The 17,341-nt window shown below is 38.2% G+C and overlaps 2 protein-coding genes across 3 annotated transcripts in view; one reads left to right on the forward strand and one right to left on the reverse strand.

The window, feature by feature from the left end:
- LOC110042619 (uncharacterized) overlaps nt 1-17,341 on the reverse strand; it is an 89,674-nt gene that overhangs the window by 38,977 nt on the left and 33,356 nt on the right. The window lies entirely within an intron of this gene.
- Nucleotides 1-17,341, forward strand: part of LOC110042639 (uncharacterized) — a 38,453-nt gene that overhangs the window by 16,506 nt on the left and 4,606 nt on the right. The window contains exons 14-21 of the mRNA XM_089296513.1: nt 6,656-6,797; nt 8,290-8,328; nt 8,760-8,922; nt 9,444-9,640; nt 12,045-12,122; nt 12,823-12,954; nt 13,611-13,889; nt 16,407-16,748. Of these exons, the coding sequence (XP_089152639.1) occupies nt 6,656-6,797; nt 8,290-8,328; nt 8,760-8,922; nt 9,444-9,640; nt 12,045-12,122; nt 12,823-12,954; nt 13,611-13,889; nt 16,407-16,748 (1,372 nt within the window). The remainder of the gene's footprint in view (nt 1-6,655; nt 6,798-8,289; nt 8,329-8,759; nt 8,923-9,443; nt 9,641-12,044; nt 12,123-12,822; nt 12,955-13,610; nt 13,890-16,406; nt 16,749-17,341) is intronic.

Raw genomic sequence — 17,341 nt, forward strand, 5'->3', positions numbered from 1 at the left:
AAGCCAATGATTTCACGTAAAATGATGACGGAAATTCTGTGCGGGATATTTGAAAAAAGTTTTCTCGAATGCGAAAAAATGGCTTCAAGAGAGATCTTCCGGCACTTCCTCCACGCAAATTTTTTCATGTTTATATTATTGTGAGTGAGCCGAAGCGGCTGGTGCAATTTCAGCTTTTTGAAAAACCCACTCGTGCAAATTAATTCCAAATTCAACTCGAAACCGTATAATTACCTATACTAAGCGAATGACTTCCAATATAATATAATGTAATATAAAGACTCTCTAAGTTTATCAAACATGGGACGGAGGCTTGACGAATATTTTTACAAACTGTTCATGTTTATATGATTATTGTTTATATTATTTCATGTTTATATTATTGCGAGTGAGCCGAAGCGGCTGGTGCAATTTCAGCTTTTTGAAAATATACTTTATACTGGAAATGCCCAAACCTAAAACTACAACTTTTGGTGTCCACTCCATTACTTATCCGGCAACAAAAGAATGGAATTCTCTACCCAATTTTATAAGGGTATGTAACTTCTCAGACTTCAAAAAGCACATCAGTAAAGCCAATTCATGAAACATGTAAATGACAGTTTTATAATTAGTTAATATAAGGTCAGTTGTAAATATGTAAATAGCAATTTCTATTGTAATTTTTTGTTATCAAATATTTTGTTCTCGGAAATATTAGCTTGTCAAGCTACTCTGAAATTCGAGCTTAAATAACGTTTATGTATGTATGCGTGTATGTATGTATGTATGTATGTCTACAAATAAACATGTTGTGTTAGATCTAATGAAGATTTTGACCTAGAAGAATTCAAATAATATAAAACTGAGAATTTTTACCGAGACCAAAGCAAAGCTGGCAACAATATGCTGTTACATGCCACAGTCTTTACTAGATTACTCATCGTTAGCTCACACAATCGGTATCTCACTCAGTGTACAACGAGTCATGTTGTCGACAACTAGCTTAAAGCGCGTTTGAAAAACTATTTTCAGTCGTTTGAAATAGATTTCAGCAGAAGCATAGCTGTCGGATGGTTGGAAGATCCTTTCGATTTTTTAACAATTCTGAATCAGAAGAGCGGTTTCTCAAAGATCGCTGAAAGTTTCTGAACCTTTTTCCAATAGCTTCAGTTCAATACTACCTCTTCCAAATTTACCGTATATACTCGTTAAATTTACTGCAGTTAAGTTTATGGACTAGATTAATATCGCATCCAATGGTGAGCAGTTACATTTTAATGCAACCCTTTTACTTTCTGATTCGGGAGAAGTTGCACCATGTGTTCCTATTTGACTTTTAACACTGGCGTTGGTGTTTTGATGGACGTATTTATCGTGTCCATTGATATGATCACGTACACATTTATCCTATGTGCGCACAGACTCAAGTAAGAACATTTGCTCCAGCGATTTGGAGGCTGAAATCCAAAATTTTAATTCTTAGTACGGCAAAAGAAAAAACGTACAGCGAGGACATAACTTATTTTCTTGTATGAACACAACAATTTGGTATGTTATTAAAGGCGTGCTCATTTTGTACTAATGCACGTATCTGCTTTTTGCAAATATCATGTCAATCCACTGGCGTAGCTACACTTTACAGTATTGGGAACTCATAATCATTTTTGGGCGTACTCATGACTAAATTTATTTTCGCAGATTTAACTCGTTTTTCGTTATTTAGGCCTAAAAATTTATAAAATTGTACTATTTCTACCGATACAGTTTGTAATGTTTACTAAAACAACCAAATGCATTCGCCGATTTTTTTCTCGGGTGAACAATACTGTTCAGGTTGATTATTTCTCATCAGAGATTACCACGTCAATGAATATGGCTTTGTCGCACGTATGTTGCGTAAATATGTTATGTTGCCATTATATAAGCATGCGCACACAGGTTTGTTTTTTAGGCGTGTTCGCCACTTACGTATGTACGCGTATGATCTCCACGCGTGCAAGGTTCCGTTACGGGTCCCGTTACGGTATTAGCAAAACAATGCAGCCAGGCAACAAACATCAATTGAATGTTTTCCAGATCACATAAATAAGCTTTACATGGCCTGGACTCGAGTAGAAAACATTTCATCATCATCAGCTCTGTGATTCTTGTTGGCTCAAGTGTTCAAGATGAATCGATCGAGCCACGTCGCTGAAATAGCAGCTACGCAGTATAAAACCGCTGTGTTAGAAGCCTATGGATTTATGCCTGTCAAAGAAAATTTTTCAAGTTTCTGCCACAGAGCGGTTCACTTGCCACTGATCCCGTCGATGCTACAACTAAATGACTTCGGATTGGCACAAGAAGAAGACCCCATGAACGCCGACGAAACACAGACCAAGGAGCAACGCTCACACTGTTATCGCCAGCTGACAGAAAAAGAGCGACCAAATATTACCAAAAGCGACGTGTTAAAAGCCCATGGAATTATTTAAGACCCCGTGGGAAATAACTTGATGTTAGAACTGAGTGAAAGAGCAGCGCAAACTTTGTGCGTCTTCGAATGAAAAGAAAAGAGAACTGCATGCGAAATCGAAGAAAATAAAACTCGATGCTATACTATATTTGAAATTCAATCGTTTTCATAAATTGATTTACCGGCGAAATAGAATTTTCGCAAGAATACCTTTGGAAAGCAATCATGATTGATAATAATTCATGACAAGACTTGCACTCGCTAGTACTGTTAATTAACAATAGTGAAGCGAAAATGAAGTTCTTTGAACGAAAAAGAAATCGATAAACAAGAGTGTAACACGACCCTTTCGAAAATGTAGGTTTACGAAGGTATAAGGAAAGCCATTAGTTAGAGTGAAAAACATTTCTATCGTAAACGGTTTTCGCTAGTGTAACGGGCAGAATATTAAATTTAATTAGCAGACGATAGAGTCAAGTTTCCACAGATGGATTCACATTTTGGTTTCTTGCTTTAGAGAATAACATCTCACCTGGTTAATTAAGAAACGATGTTCAATTAGCAAGTGCAATGATAAAGATAATTAAAATTCAGTGGAATGATGTTGATTTACGAGTCATGTCCCACATGTTGCTTATATTTTCGTGTAATCACAGTCGCCTTTTCATAGTTGGCCAAAAAAATCAATGCAACATACGCGCAGCGCATGATGGGAAGGTTAGCTGCAATACCATCAATTATATCGTTAGTTTCGTGAGCGGGCAAGATGAACCGAATCCTGAACAGCGATTGGCTACCCGGGCGGGTACTGAATATGGTGCTATCTTGCCCTCTCGGGATGACCCGTTGTGTTTCGGAAGAACATAGTTTTGACCGAGCTGGTCAAGATGGCTGGATATTGGCCATTTTCTTTTGTTTGTTTGTTTGTTTGTTTGTTTGTGTTTTTGCGAGTTTCTGGACCGAGACGGGGTGGAGTGTTTCGATTGGCTGTATTTTTGTTGGCATAGTAGAAATACTTACACAGTATAAAAGATACGTTGTATCACGTAATGTACATCCTGGGCTCAGAACCAGCCGCGTTTTTTTCTTTGATACTTGTGCTTAATTTTTATTTGTTTAGATTTTCATATTCCATTTATTCGTAAAATCGGCTTTTTTCATTTCGTAAAAGCCTCGCACGATAGGTTTCTAATCGAACAATAGCAAGAGCCCCAGCAGAACCAAGATTTACTGTACTGGAATCGGTCAGATTTGAGAGTTCCCAGTGTAACTGGTACTAAGTGTGTTTTCGCTCAGTTGAGCATGAAAGTCAGAAGTTAGATAGACACCCGGCCTAACGTACTATGTCAGTACTTAGCTGGGAATCTGAGGTTAAAATTAACCTGTAATAGCTTGCAGTTCACAAGTAGGTTTTTTCATTGGTAATCAGAGGAAATTTTCTTCGCAAATGGCAAAAACAGTCTCCGGTTTTTTTAACCACATGTGTGTAAATTGTAAAAATACTGTAGGAGATTACTCGTACTTAGCAGTTGTCAGATAGGTTTGTCTTATGCATGTAGAATGTACAGATGGTTTCAGCTACTTGCTAAACTGCCTCAAATTTGACGACTGTTTAATACATATAGGAAGTTGTTGCCATAAATGCGACAATTTATAATTTAAAAAAAATATATGATGAGAGCGATTATTATAAGAAGGTTGGAAAAAGTAGCTTATTTTACTTCAAGCGATGTTCTATTATTTCAACATGTGATCCGAAAAGAACTTACATAATCTCTTTACAATCGTTGAAGGTGACTTTTAAAACAGTTGTAAAGGAAAACCAACCACTTCCAAAAAAAAATCGTACACCTATGGAAGAGCTTTGGAAGTCTGTCGGTGAATTTCGGAATTGTTTGAAATACATAGGGTGATCCACAAGACATTATTCGATAGCATTTGGTTATTATGCAATTTTTATGATTTTCTCTGTAGAAAAGTGCATTTTTTGCACCATATGATGAAGGGAAATAGAGACTAGCTTTCTTGCTCCGCATCACGATTTTGATAGTCATTCTAGTGAATTTAGAACAATTTTGCGTTTTTAATTACATGATGCTTGGTCTTTGGGCATTTTTCTTATTTTAACCTATCAAATGTTTTTTGCGAAAAGAAGGAAATAAAGCGAGAACTCACCCTACCCTCCTTGCGAAATTGACAGCGTATACTAATAAGAAATAACATTATTTAAATTTTACATTAATTGCATACAATATCTTTAAGGAGTGACTACACTATCTTATTTAACAAGTTAATAGCTATAGTTTTTCTCTTTTTACAACAAAACAAAAATCATATTAGAAAAACAGAATTTTTAGCGCATGATACAGATACTAGAACATATATTGAAGATATGAAAGGTGCCATTGTATTTCACCCTTGCTATTATACGCTGAAAATTATTGTTTGTGTCAGTCAAAAAGCGACATTTCGCTGGACCAGTTACATTTCTATCGATATGTTTCTTTGTCGTACATGCACGACAAGTGAAGTACCAGAGTAAATTGCCAATAATGAGAGATTCCGGAAAGTATTCCGCAATATCGAGAAAATCATTTTCCCTTGGCAGTATTCTACTCCGTTGTTAAAACAAAAAGGAAACTATTGATGAGCTGATTTTCAAATAATGAATGTCTTTTTCAGATCCTATAAACTTGACACACCATCAAGTTATTTTCTTTGCTTTCGTGGATGACGAAGCGGAAAGCTAAGGGGAGCTTTCATTGGGCCTAAATATCAAGAGATTTTCAAGGCGGTCTTGAGTAATTCCATGAGCTTTCAAAACATCTTTTTCGGTAATTTCTGGCCGTCGTCTTTCTGCCGTGTGACAGCCGTGTGAAGATTGTTCCACGGTCAATGGAATCTGTCCTTCGTCAATGTTCACTAATCTTTAGCTTCCCACTTCTGTTTTTTGCTTCGCCGTTCCTCCTCGCCGTGACAAGCCAATGTCATTAGGTGATAGCGTCGATTGGATCGATTTAAACTGATCTGAACTATATAAAAACTTGACAAATTTTTTCTCAAAGGCACAATTCCGTAGGCCTTTCAAACAGCGTTCTTATATTGCAATGTTGCTGTATCACTGACCCGGTTTGATCCATTCATCTTCAAATATTTCGACCAAAAGGATAACAGAACTGGGTTGAGTCTGCTAAAATGTTTTCTGTTCGATCGCCTCCAGGCAATATGAAAGTTACTTTATGCCGGTTCGAATATATACAATCGACGTTTGTTTACTTGTTTCACGGTCTTGCTGCGTTAAGTAAAATTCTTATATAACAAAAAAGTACCAAGGTCAATGGATTACGAAAATACGCACCGGGCGTCAAATGCGGTAACTGTATATCCTGTTTACGCCCAGAATAACATACCGAACTGCGCATGATCATATAAGTAAAAATAGACTTTCTCTATTATACAGAACTCGATAGAAACACAGGACTAGCATGAGCTATTGACGCAATGATGGCTAGAGCGAAGAGAATTTATATTTTGATAATCAAAGTTGAAAAGTTGCTTTTCTTGTTTTCGTCGCAGTGTTTTCTAAAAAAAATATAACACATGTTCTCCGTGTTTCTATCAAGTTGTAGAAATACTCGTGAAAGTTTGGGAGAACTCGAAAAAGCTGTGGAAACACGAGCCGCAGGCGAGTGTTTCCACGGCATTTCTCGTTCTCCCAAACTTCCATTCGTGTTTCTATAACTCAATTAGAAACACGGAACATGTTTTGTATTTCTTAATTATGGCTCGATCAACACTAAATTTTTCATTGTTGTCATTGGCCAAAATTGATCACGTGGTACGATCTCGCACGGGCTCTATTCCTTAAATTTCGCCAAGAATACTTAGCTGCATTTGGTATTTTGAACCCTCCTTTTGATGTTGGGAAATGTGACTGAGGCTTGTCTCTCGTGTTTGATATATCATTGTCCTGACTCGTGTCATAATTAGTATGGATTTTTACGATTATATTTCTTCGCTTCCACGTTAGTTTTAGTTTCAAACACTTGACAAAACACTTTTCCAACACCTGAAAGTTTCTTTAAAATATTCTGTTACGCTTCCAATTTTCAAGTGTAGAAATGTGGCAAGACTCTGGCTCTCCTGTTTGATATACTACTCTAATACTGGTAAATACGTGCTTTTTGTTTATAGTTTTGTTTTGCTTTTTACTTTCAGTATTTTGTCGCTAACAAGAACTTCAGAGATACCGTGCGGCAGTATTTGAATCCCAGAATCCGCGCTCGTTATTTAAGATTCGTTCCTGTCACCTGGCAAAAGTGGATCTGTATGAGAGTGGAAGTGTTCGGCTGTGATGCTGGTGAGTTTAGGAATCCGTCCTTATCCTCGTCAATCTTAACCATCCTCGTTACTTATATGAAGTGGATGTTAAAAATATTATGTTGATTTTGTTGACAAAAGAGCCATGTCACGGATGGTACATCCTAAACTTTCCAGGTTTATCGATTTTAATGCATCTTAAACCTTCTCCAATCTTAACCGTCCTTGTTACTTATATGGAGTGAATATGAACATAACGTTAACTGTGTTGATTATGTTGGCAAAGGAGCCATGTCACGGATGGTGCTTCCTAACTTTCCAGGTCTATCGATTGCAATGTAGCTTAATCGTCCCCAGTCTTAAGCGTCCTTGTTATATAGGGGATGCTAACATAATTATGTTAATTATGTTGGCAAAGGATCCGTGTCACAGATGGTGCATACTAACTTTCCAAGTTTACAGTACGTAATACGTCTTGAAAAATCTCTTCAGTCCAGACCATCCTTGTTACCATTTATAATTATGTTAATTATGTTAATTATGTTGGCAAAGGAGCCTTGTCACAGATGGTGCATACTAACTTTCCAAGTTTACAGTACGTAATACGTCTTGAGAAATCTCTTCAGTCCAGACCATCCTTGTTACTCATTTATAATTATGTTAATTATGTTAATTATGTTGGCAAAGGAGTCTTGTCACGGATGGCACATTCTAATCTTTCCAGGGTTATCCGGCGTTCGCAATCCTTCCCAATCTTTCTCCAATCCTAACCATCCTTGATTCGTTTTGGTTCATTATCGATTGTTTTTCTACCCGTAGCGAAATACTCTTTTTTGAGGACACCATTGATGGAGAAAGTTTCAACTCTTTTTTGTACAATGATCGTGATCACGCAGTTTCAAACACAGTAAAACCTGTATTAAGCGGTCACTCACCAGAGCTTAATTAACGTCCGCGTACTACAGGTTCGTTGTCTTAATACATGAGAAGAAACGTTTGGGATTTACTGAGGCTGGCGGCCGCATAGCACAGGTTTTCCGATTAAAATGGAGTCTATTCGATACAGGTTCTTATGCAAATTACTTCATTTCTGCGTTGCAACATTTCAATTACTTCATTTCTGCGTCTTCAACATTAGATATCAGGGACCTAAAATTAGGAATTCTCTTGATGAGGCTGACAAAAAATTACTTGATTTTCAGTTAAAGAAGAAATTAAAAATACACTTTATTGATTCATATTAAATATTACAATTATTTTAATTAATTCATAAGGATATATTCTGTTCCGCTGTAAGTTTCCATTCTGTTTGTATCTTTATATTTGTGTGTGCGTGTGTGTAAGTGTGTTACCGACCGATAACTGTACAAATAATCTATGTAACTTAATGTCTGCCCATTCTTTTTAGCCCTTATGGTTATTTTGGGCAGGCAGTACTCTATACTAATTTAATGTTTATTGTAATTATTTTATAAATTGTGAGTACAAATAAACGGTTGTTGTTGTCGTTGTTGTTGTTGTTGTTGTTGCAGGTGAATCGCTTCAAGATAAACTGGAAAAGAAACTCCTCGGTAAGCCTAATCTATATCGTCTAGGTCCTTCAGTTTTCAGCTCAACTGGTACTCAGTTAGATCGGCAGTCAAGCAGTCAGTTATTCCGTCAGCTAATCCGAAAGAAAGTCAGTCAGTCAGTCAGTCAATCAGTCAGTCTTTCAATTAATCAGACGGTAATTTAATCAGTCAGCCAGTCCGTCAGTCTGTCCGTCAGACAGACAGACAGTCAGTCCTCACTCAATCAGACGGTGTTTAGGTCAGTAAGTCAATTAGCCAGTCCGTCAGTCTGTAAGCAAAACAGGCAGTCAGCCATTTAGTTAGTTCTGTAAAGCCAATGCAACACCTCCCCGGCCCCATGAACATTGATGGGGCAGTTTCTCTAATTGTTACGTTAGATTAATTGACATGAATCGGTTGTACAGACTTCTTTATTCTTGAAATTTCCATAGAGATAAACAAAGAACGCGTGGAATATGTTTTGGCAACGCCTGGGATTATGAAGAATCCCTATCGTGAAGACATGAACATTTACTACATGAGGGACGTAATACAATGTGGCAAGCCACCTAAATATGGCCATGGAGTCATGTGGCAAAACCACCACTATCTCAGGTAAGTTATCATTAAAACCAGAGAGTTTTTGTTACATAAAATGCAACCACAACAAGCGAGTTTCCTTCAGCTTGAAGTATGCTTTAAAGCTTCCCGCAATCAGTTTTGAATGTCACTTAAAATGATGAGGTAGTCAGTTAGTCAGTTTTGTCACGTTGCAGCAAAATTCGCGCTTAGGGCAGTTAGCTGGTTTTCTTTCTTGTTTACGGCATCGAGTCTTAATACCACTTGGAAAGTCGATGTTCAGCAAATTTCATAATTCCATGTACGTGTAGAGTTTTTGTTACTTACAATCCTGGGGTCCTGAGGCTTTCTGAGACAGGACTTCTCTGAAGTAATTGTTCTAATAGATTTGCTGCCTCGAAATAGTTTGAGCTTCACAGCACACACCATTTTCGTAAGAAAGCGGCTCTGGTGTCAGCTTGTCTGATGAATTGACCAAGATCTCAAAGCCACTAGATCCCCTTCAAACCTGGCAAATGAAAGTATTTATTCATCTTTTTGTTTTGTTTTTTTTTCAGGGAAATCCTCGATTTTAAGCAAACTGTCTGGGTACAGAAAACTTTTAATAACGAGTTCAGTGCGTCAGGACGGAACGTTCTGTTTCTGGATGAACGGCGAACCCTTAAAACAAGATCCGGCAGACATTTTATATGCAAGGGAAAACTACGAGACGGCACAGAAATCTATCGGCACCACGTGATAACCGCTAAAATTGGTATGTGTTGCTTTAAGCCATTTCGTGGTTTTCTACCAGCGCCATTTTGAAAGTCCTCTTAAGGTTACAGTATACCTTCGGGTCGGCAATTTTCTTCAAATTTGGATTTTGGGGTCAAAATAGTGGTCAAAGAATAATCGCTAATTTCTCAAAAAAAAATTTGAAAAAGGCTAAATATTGGCGGAGAAATGGCGGTTTTACGTTTTCAACGGAAGTAAAAGTTTACCTCTTGATTGACAGCCCTATGGCGCGTATGAAATCAACCGAGACGATTTTTGCGGGAATTACCCATATGGATGTCACGAATTGACTACTCAGTTGATGAGCATTGTTGTTCTGACTACCCAGCATTTTTGGTATTAGGTGTGTCTCTATTAAGTTATAAGTAAACATAGACCACGTTTAAACCATGGACTAGTTCGAAAAAGCGAAAACAGCGAAGAACGAATGAAAATACATCAATGAGTGAACAAGCGAAAGTTCGCCACGCGGATGAAGCTATAGTTATCGTATAAGGCGGGCAAATATTCGTGGTAAGAGAAAAGAAAGGTTCTGTAAATATTTCGGAACTTGACGCAATAACAAGGATCCTGACAGAGACTCTTCTGGTGAGTCCGATCTCGACGAATCGTCGGACTCATTGAGACCATTTGAAATATTATCCATGCAGTTGCCCACACACAGTTGCTCTCCGCGCTTTCTTTTGTTTGTTTCCTTCGCTCAGCCACTCTAGCGTTCGTATCCTTTTTAGTCTTCCCCATTTTGCCAGACCAGCTTCAAGAAAAACCGAGCTACAGAAAAATTATCTCTCTGCTTTCGGTTCCTTGAGCGCATTGCGAAACACAAGAGTCTTTTAGAGATTCGCGCGTAAATTTCACCAGGAGGTTAACGGTAGTAAAGTTTCCCTGCACTGATTGGCTTTAGTTATCTGAGAACCCAGTTGAAGGCGTTTGTGGGCGGAGTTTGTTTGCGAAGCAGAAAATTTTTCTTAGCGCTGTTTTCTCGAATAAATTTTTTCACTTGAAGCAGACACTTTAAAGAGTTATAACTCAAAGGGAATTTGTTCAATTGCTCTTAAATTTGGACAGTGGCTAGTTTAACATATAAACTACAAAAGCGTGTCTGGGAATTGTTAATTTCGAAATACTTTATCTTCGAGAGCGATTTTTGTACGATCACTCCACATTTTTTTAATCCTATTTCGAAAATGTTCTGTAACTTTTCACTGCAATTGAATATGCCAAAACGCAGACACGTTTTTTAAGCGCTTTGGGCCCTGAAACCGAGGAAAAAATTAAATTGGCGAAAAACAAAATTCGCTTTGACTTGTAACTTTCGAAAGGTGATTCGGGCGCTCGCATTTAGTGGTCGTGAAAAATTCGACAATTCATTTTCTTTCAAAATTGTTGGTATAGTTTGATAGCCAGCTCTATATGCTTTAATTTGATATGGGGGTTTAGGTATCTACAGCTTAAACTGCACGCGCTACATCGCTTGCGCGCGAGACACCCCTGAAGGTATACTGTAACCTTAAAACTGCGCCAGAGACATCGTTGAAAGTCACAATATTGCTGTATACGTTGTTGTCGTTTCCGTGCATACAAAGTACATTTGCAATGGAAGCCATAGTGGCCTAATGTTGGTACGCTGGACTTCTAATGGACCTTTTTGGCGATACGGCAGCCATTTTGAATTCTATTGTTTGAAATAGCTATTATGGGATGCTCGGGGGCAAATACATTCTAATTTGCACCCTGAGCAATAGAATTCAAAATGGACGCCGTACCGCTGAAAAGGTCCATTGAGTGGTCCAGGAGGAAAATGAGCCCTTCATTGTACTGCGTCATATATCGAACACGAAAGATCGTGTTCTGCCACATTTCAAAGCACCGAGAGTTGAAAATACGACGCGTAGCGGTGTGTTTTGATGAACTTCGAGGTGTTCGGAAATGTGATCAGACATGGTCTTGAATGCTTGGTATATTCTCTCAATCTAATCTAAAACTAAGGAGAAAACGAGAAATAAAATGGCAAAAATGAATGCTAATTAAGATCAGATATCCAAACACCGTAACATAACATGATTTCCTTTGTTTAAACTTGGGGAAGAAGAAGTTCTTTACTCCCACAGCATCTCTCTTCACTCAGGTGTATAAACGAATACTAACAGATCTAACGGTAGCGCTGGTGCGTGACCTTGCGATAGACTAGCATCTCACCCAGGGGAGAGAGTATGGGACACACTATACTAATGGCCTGGAAATAAGTGCAGGCCTAATGGCCCACAAGGCCACGAAAGTAACGAACGTGACGAACGAACGAACGAACGTAACGAACGATCCCACAAGGCTCTAACGTAACGCAAACACCTAAACCTGGCTATTTTGTGTCTTTTTATTCCTAGGGGTTAAAACGCCTACAAAGTTTGACTCTGTTCCTTTTATACATCAGGGAAGTAAAAACCTTTGGACCCCTACACTGGGTAAGTCAAGTCCATCACCCTAGTCTCTAATCAAGCAGTGAAGGAAAATTGCTACGGTTGTAGGTTGTAGCGGTTTTAAAATAAATTATACAATTTGATGGTCAGCAATACATGCGGAGAGATGTATCAATTTTTCGCGCTACATTCTTGAATTAATGAAATCTTAATCGCTTGAGCTTGTGACTGGAAGGTAAATCAAATTTATCTTATCTGTTACTTTATTTTATTCTGTAAGCTGCATTACACGCATATAAGCAATTCAATTCTGAAATTTTTGAAACAGGGAAAACAGTACGGAAATTTCCTGGCAGCAGTTCTGAATAATCCGAGAATTATGACATTCTGAATCCCAAAACGCGAACCACGCAACCGAAGATTCTGTATTTCTGGGAAAAAAAATAAACTGGAAATTGAATCGCCCTGTGAGAAATTTTCGAAAATTTGGTAATACCTCATGAGGTTGTCCTGTTTTCCGGAAAATCTAAAAAATGATGTTCCATTTGCGAGAGGAAATATCCGAAAATCGATTTTGACATTCGAGCCAAAATTAAAAATTCTAAGCGATGCTTAATGAGTTGTCTGTGATTGGCTGCTACTTGGAAAAGAGAATCATCAACCAATCAGGGACCGGCTAAGAACTACGTTGTGGTGGGAGGGACTTGGTTTAGCACCAGAATCTTCAGAGTCTTTTCTTTTTCAGAGGTACCTCAGATCATCGTACAGGAAAGAGTGGACCAGGCGTATGATGGTGGAAAACCCGTATGGGGAAAGCCTGCAATCGTTTATGCCAGCGGTTCAGTGGCATCAATTGGTGTGATTGTCTTTGGAATACGTAAGTGTGGAAATGTTATAGACCAACACCGCGATATTTTAAGTCACAAATTAATAGTGTTTAAGGTAAAAAAAAAACCTGCCGCTGGGTATCCGCTCAAGTGACAATTTGATGCAATTCAAGCGCAGTCTTAAAACACATCTTTTTAGGAAAGCTTTTTACTAGAAAATCTATTATTGGTTAGTCAGTTATTTAGTTATTTAGTTAAGTAGTCAATTAGTTAGTTAGTTAGTTAGTTAGTTAGTTAGTTAGTTAGTTAGTTAGTTAGTAGTTAGTTAGTTAGTTACTTAGTAAGTTTTTATCATAATTCTATTTTATCATTATTCTCAGTTTTTATTCTGATTTTTACAGCTTGGTTATTTTACTAGTTAGTTTATTTTGCTCATGTTTTATATATTTCTACATTTTTTACTTTTTATTGGTGAGATATTTTTAAACTCATTGTAAAGCGCTATTGGATAGTAATAGAAATTGCACTATATAAAAAAGTATTGTCATTATTATTATTATTATTATTATTATTATTATTATTATTATTATTATTAACAAGGGAGTAATGGGGTGATAGCAGATTATAATTGTTTACCAACGACAAACTTGTACAAATTGACCAAAATCAGCCGTCTATGACTTCATCTGGTGTGTGTGCTCCTCAGCTCAACTCATGATCGCACTCCCGAGGAGCTATATCAAAGACCGTGGATGGATCATGTCATATTTGGGACCTGTTATTAACGACACTAAAAGGCACGTACGATGCGCGAGACTTGCAATGATGAAAGGATTCGATCACTTCTCCTGGAATCAAGACCAGTGTTACTCGTCTTATGCCATGGGTGCCAATGTATACAAGATGGATGATGCCGAGGGCAGACATTATGAATCCAAAATGGAGCATCGGGAAAATGTTCGTCCATATTTCATGAAGGGAATGAGTAAGTTATCACTACCGTGACTCTCCGATTTAGGTAGTATGGAGGTTTGCCTTTTTTGGACTCGTAATTCTGGTCTCCAGGCAAGGCCTATCCCCTCTCTGTTCCGTAAAGGTCTAAATGTCGGCTGGTAATCGAAGACTATGCAGACTTAAATAATTACATCTCAAATAACTACATCTTATAATAATTAAGAGTGCCTGCTTGTAAAAATCAGACAAATTCTTAATTTCGCGGCAAGGGTCGAAAATTCGATTTCGCTCATATTCGTATGGTAGATAGGCTAGGGCATGACAAAAACTACTGGATAGGGTTTTTGGGCAAAATGTACTTTTGTACATCGGACATTGTGTAAACAAAACAGGGGCACCCAACGGATCGTTTCGGTAAATTATCTGTTCGGAAGGCCTTTAATCCCCTCTGATTTTCTTGAGAGAATTGGCACCTCGAACTTTCGTGACATGAGAAATTTAATGCCTGTTGTTTTCGGACTGTTGAAAATGTCGTTTTGAGTACCGAAAAAAGGTCAGCTATCATTTTCGGAAAGGCGATAAGACCTAAGGTTTTCGGGAAATGGACAAAAAAGCCCTAATAAATTCGAGAATACTCAAGTTCCCCTAGAATATCCGAACAGATAAAATTTTTTTAGTGCAACCTAAAATTAACCTACAGAGCTTTAAAAGTACTCCAGATAGCCTAAAACAGCATCTAACAGCATTAGAGAGAAAACGCTCGTTGGGTGCCCCTGACAAAAGCAAACTTCCGCTTTATGTGCAACGAATGGTGAGAGAAACACGTCAAATCGGCGTTTGGACCTGCCTTTTACAGCAAATAAGGTTAGAACATTTCGAAATTATCAGCTCTGTGTCTATTTCAACTTAATATAGGTCGTCATGTGGCGCATGCTAAAATATATGTCTAACCCGTAAATTGAAATTTGACGACGGAAGGTCAAATATTTGCATTTTTGACGTACTTTGAAAAGCTCTCGCGTCGCTCACAATTATTTGCCCAAACAAATTGTTACAGGAATCTGTAGATCATCCTTCTGCGATTCAACCACCAGAAGCTTAATCCATTTGAAGGTTTCGCACATGGTGAAAATCGATTATTTTTATGCATCAGTCAATTCCAGCAGTGCCCACCCCCCCCCCCCCCCGGGCAACCGCGGGGCATTTGCTCACGTTGTCAGTCCCGGGGGCGGGGCATCCGCAATTTTATCGCGGCCCGGAAGCTGGGCTTTTGCCTACCCCGGGCATTCGACACACGTGTTTTGGAAAGTGCCATGGATGAGTTCATCGGGAAAGACGAGGCGTTTGTCGAACAATGGTCCGTCAGGGACTAGAGAAACTTGCAGATGTTTTTAAAGGTATGTTTTCTCAATTTTAGATATTTCTTCATTACTTGTAAGCATATAAATATAAGCGACAAGATGAACTATCCTTTGTTTAAGGTTTGCGAATTCAAATGATGCGATCTTCAAGACAGATCTTGCGAGCTTAAAATGCAATGCATCATCATTTAAAATGTCCTGATTCTTTACAGAAAAAGTAGCCTGCAAATACAGGCGCCTATCATCGCTCGCGGCTGCTTGGGGCACGTCCGCCGCAATCCCAGCTATCCTCTAGCAAACTGTTAAAAACAAGTTTGATGACGATTTTAACTGAACTTGGTAATTTGCGTATTTCTTTAAATTAAAAGGATATTTTGCCAAAAAAACTACCCAGTAGTTTTTGCCATGCCCTAGCCTATCTGTTATAAAAATATGAGCGAAATCCAATTTTCGACCCTTGCCGAGTTATTTTCCATATTTATGGACAGGGACTCAGAAGATGGGTATTTTCGCAAAGGACGGCGACGTCAATAATTGACTTGAACGTCGTAAAAACTATTCACAAAAGCAATGACATCTTCCAGAAAATTTCTCGCACATGAAAGTACTGCTCAGTAGCTTACATTTGAATGGTCACACACTAGGGTTTCATCCACAGACTACAACATTAGAACCATCGTAACTTGATTATGTTAGAACCACCTTGAGAAAGCATAGCGAACAGTAAAACATGAAAGTACTGCTTAATACCTTTCATTTGAATGGTCACATGTACACACCAAGGTTTAATCCAGACCAAAAAGTTAAAACTACCTTTTTCAGCATAATAAGTAGTACCACATGAAAGTACTACGCAATAGCTTTCATTTGAATGGTTACACACTAGGGTTTTATCCACGGATTAAACAGTTAGAACCACCCTATACAGCATAATAAACAGTACCATAATGACACGCATGAAAATATTGCTCAGAAGCTTATGTTTGAAAGGTTACATATTACTGCTTCATCCACCGCCTCAGCAATTAAAAACACATGCTACCCGGAACCGCATGGAAGTGCTGTGAGAAGTGATAGCGTAGTATCGTTTCAACATTTAAAGAATGTTCTAAGAATCAAATTACCTGCCATTGTTGACACATGTCAGCCTTACGGATGTAGTTTTTATCTCCTATTTTTCCCCCCAGGGAAATTTGAAAAGTACGAAATCAAGTGGTCCAAGTTTGATCAAAAAAGCAAAAAATGGATAGAAATATTCAAGTATGACGTAACCGATCCTGAGCGGCAAACATCAGTGCTGTTCACGATGAAGCCTGAAAGAGACAACGACTATTTTAATTACTCGCGAAGCCGAGCGAGAGGCAGATATCGCGCATATGACAAGGCCTACTTCGGTAACTATTTCGCCGGAAGTCACGTGTTAGATATTGAGAGGGTGACAGCCGCTGATCTTGGTACATACAAAGTCGAGGTGTATAATCGTGTAAGATCGGTTGGAAACGCAGCTATTATCGAGCTGCGACACGAAGGTGAGAAAAAAGAAGAGTCCACATGCAACTTTTTTTTCATAGACACTGTAAGTGCGTTATAAATTTCCACCCAAAACTATTCAAGGGCCACCGCCCTTTCTAATAAGTTCCTAGACAAGTACATAATGTGGTTTTTAATAATATACCGTCCCTACCAGAAGTAAATATACGTTTTTATAGTTGTTCGTCTGCTACATTGTCATCGCTAGTTATTTGTTGAAAGACGTTTTTTTTTTGCTGTTGCTGATGTAAAACACTGAACAATCTACGACATGTATGTTAAAGAAAACTAGCCGACTTTTCTGATCATTTTTTTTTTCTTCACTTTGGCTGATTCAATTTATCAATTTCAAGGCATACAAGTGTCATATACAAGAAAATCGTTCTAAATCGTTGGTACCTTGGCAATGTTTTTTTCATCAAGAGTGCTCTCAGCACCTTTATGTTGTTTTGAGCTTTGAGCACTCCTTCATGAAAAGTCTGACAACTTTGCACGCCGATGGCGAATCTTGAGAGCTAAATTAGCTAAGAGAGGTGAAATTGATGATGATGACGATAAAGAAGACGACGACGATGACGATGAAGATGACGAT

The sequence above is a fragment of the Orbicella faveolata genome, unplaced genomic scaffold (assembly GCF_042242905.1).
Source record: "Orbicella faveolata isolate gen_17 unplaced genomic scaffold, um_ofav_v1 contig_27, whole genome shotgun sequence".
NCBI classification, from domain to species: Eukaryota; Metazoa; Cnidaria; class Anthozoa; order Scleractinia; family Merulinidae; genus Orbicella; species Orbicella faveolata.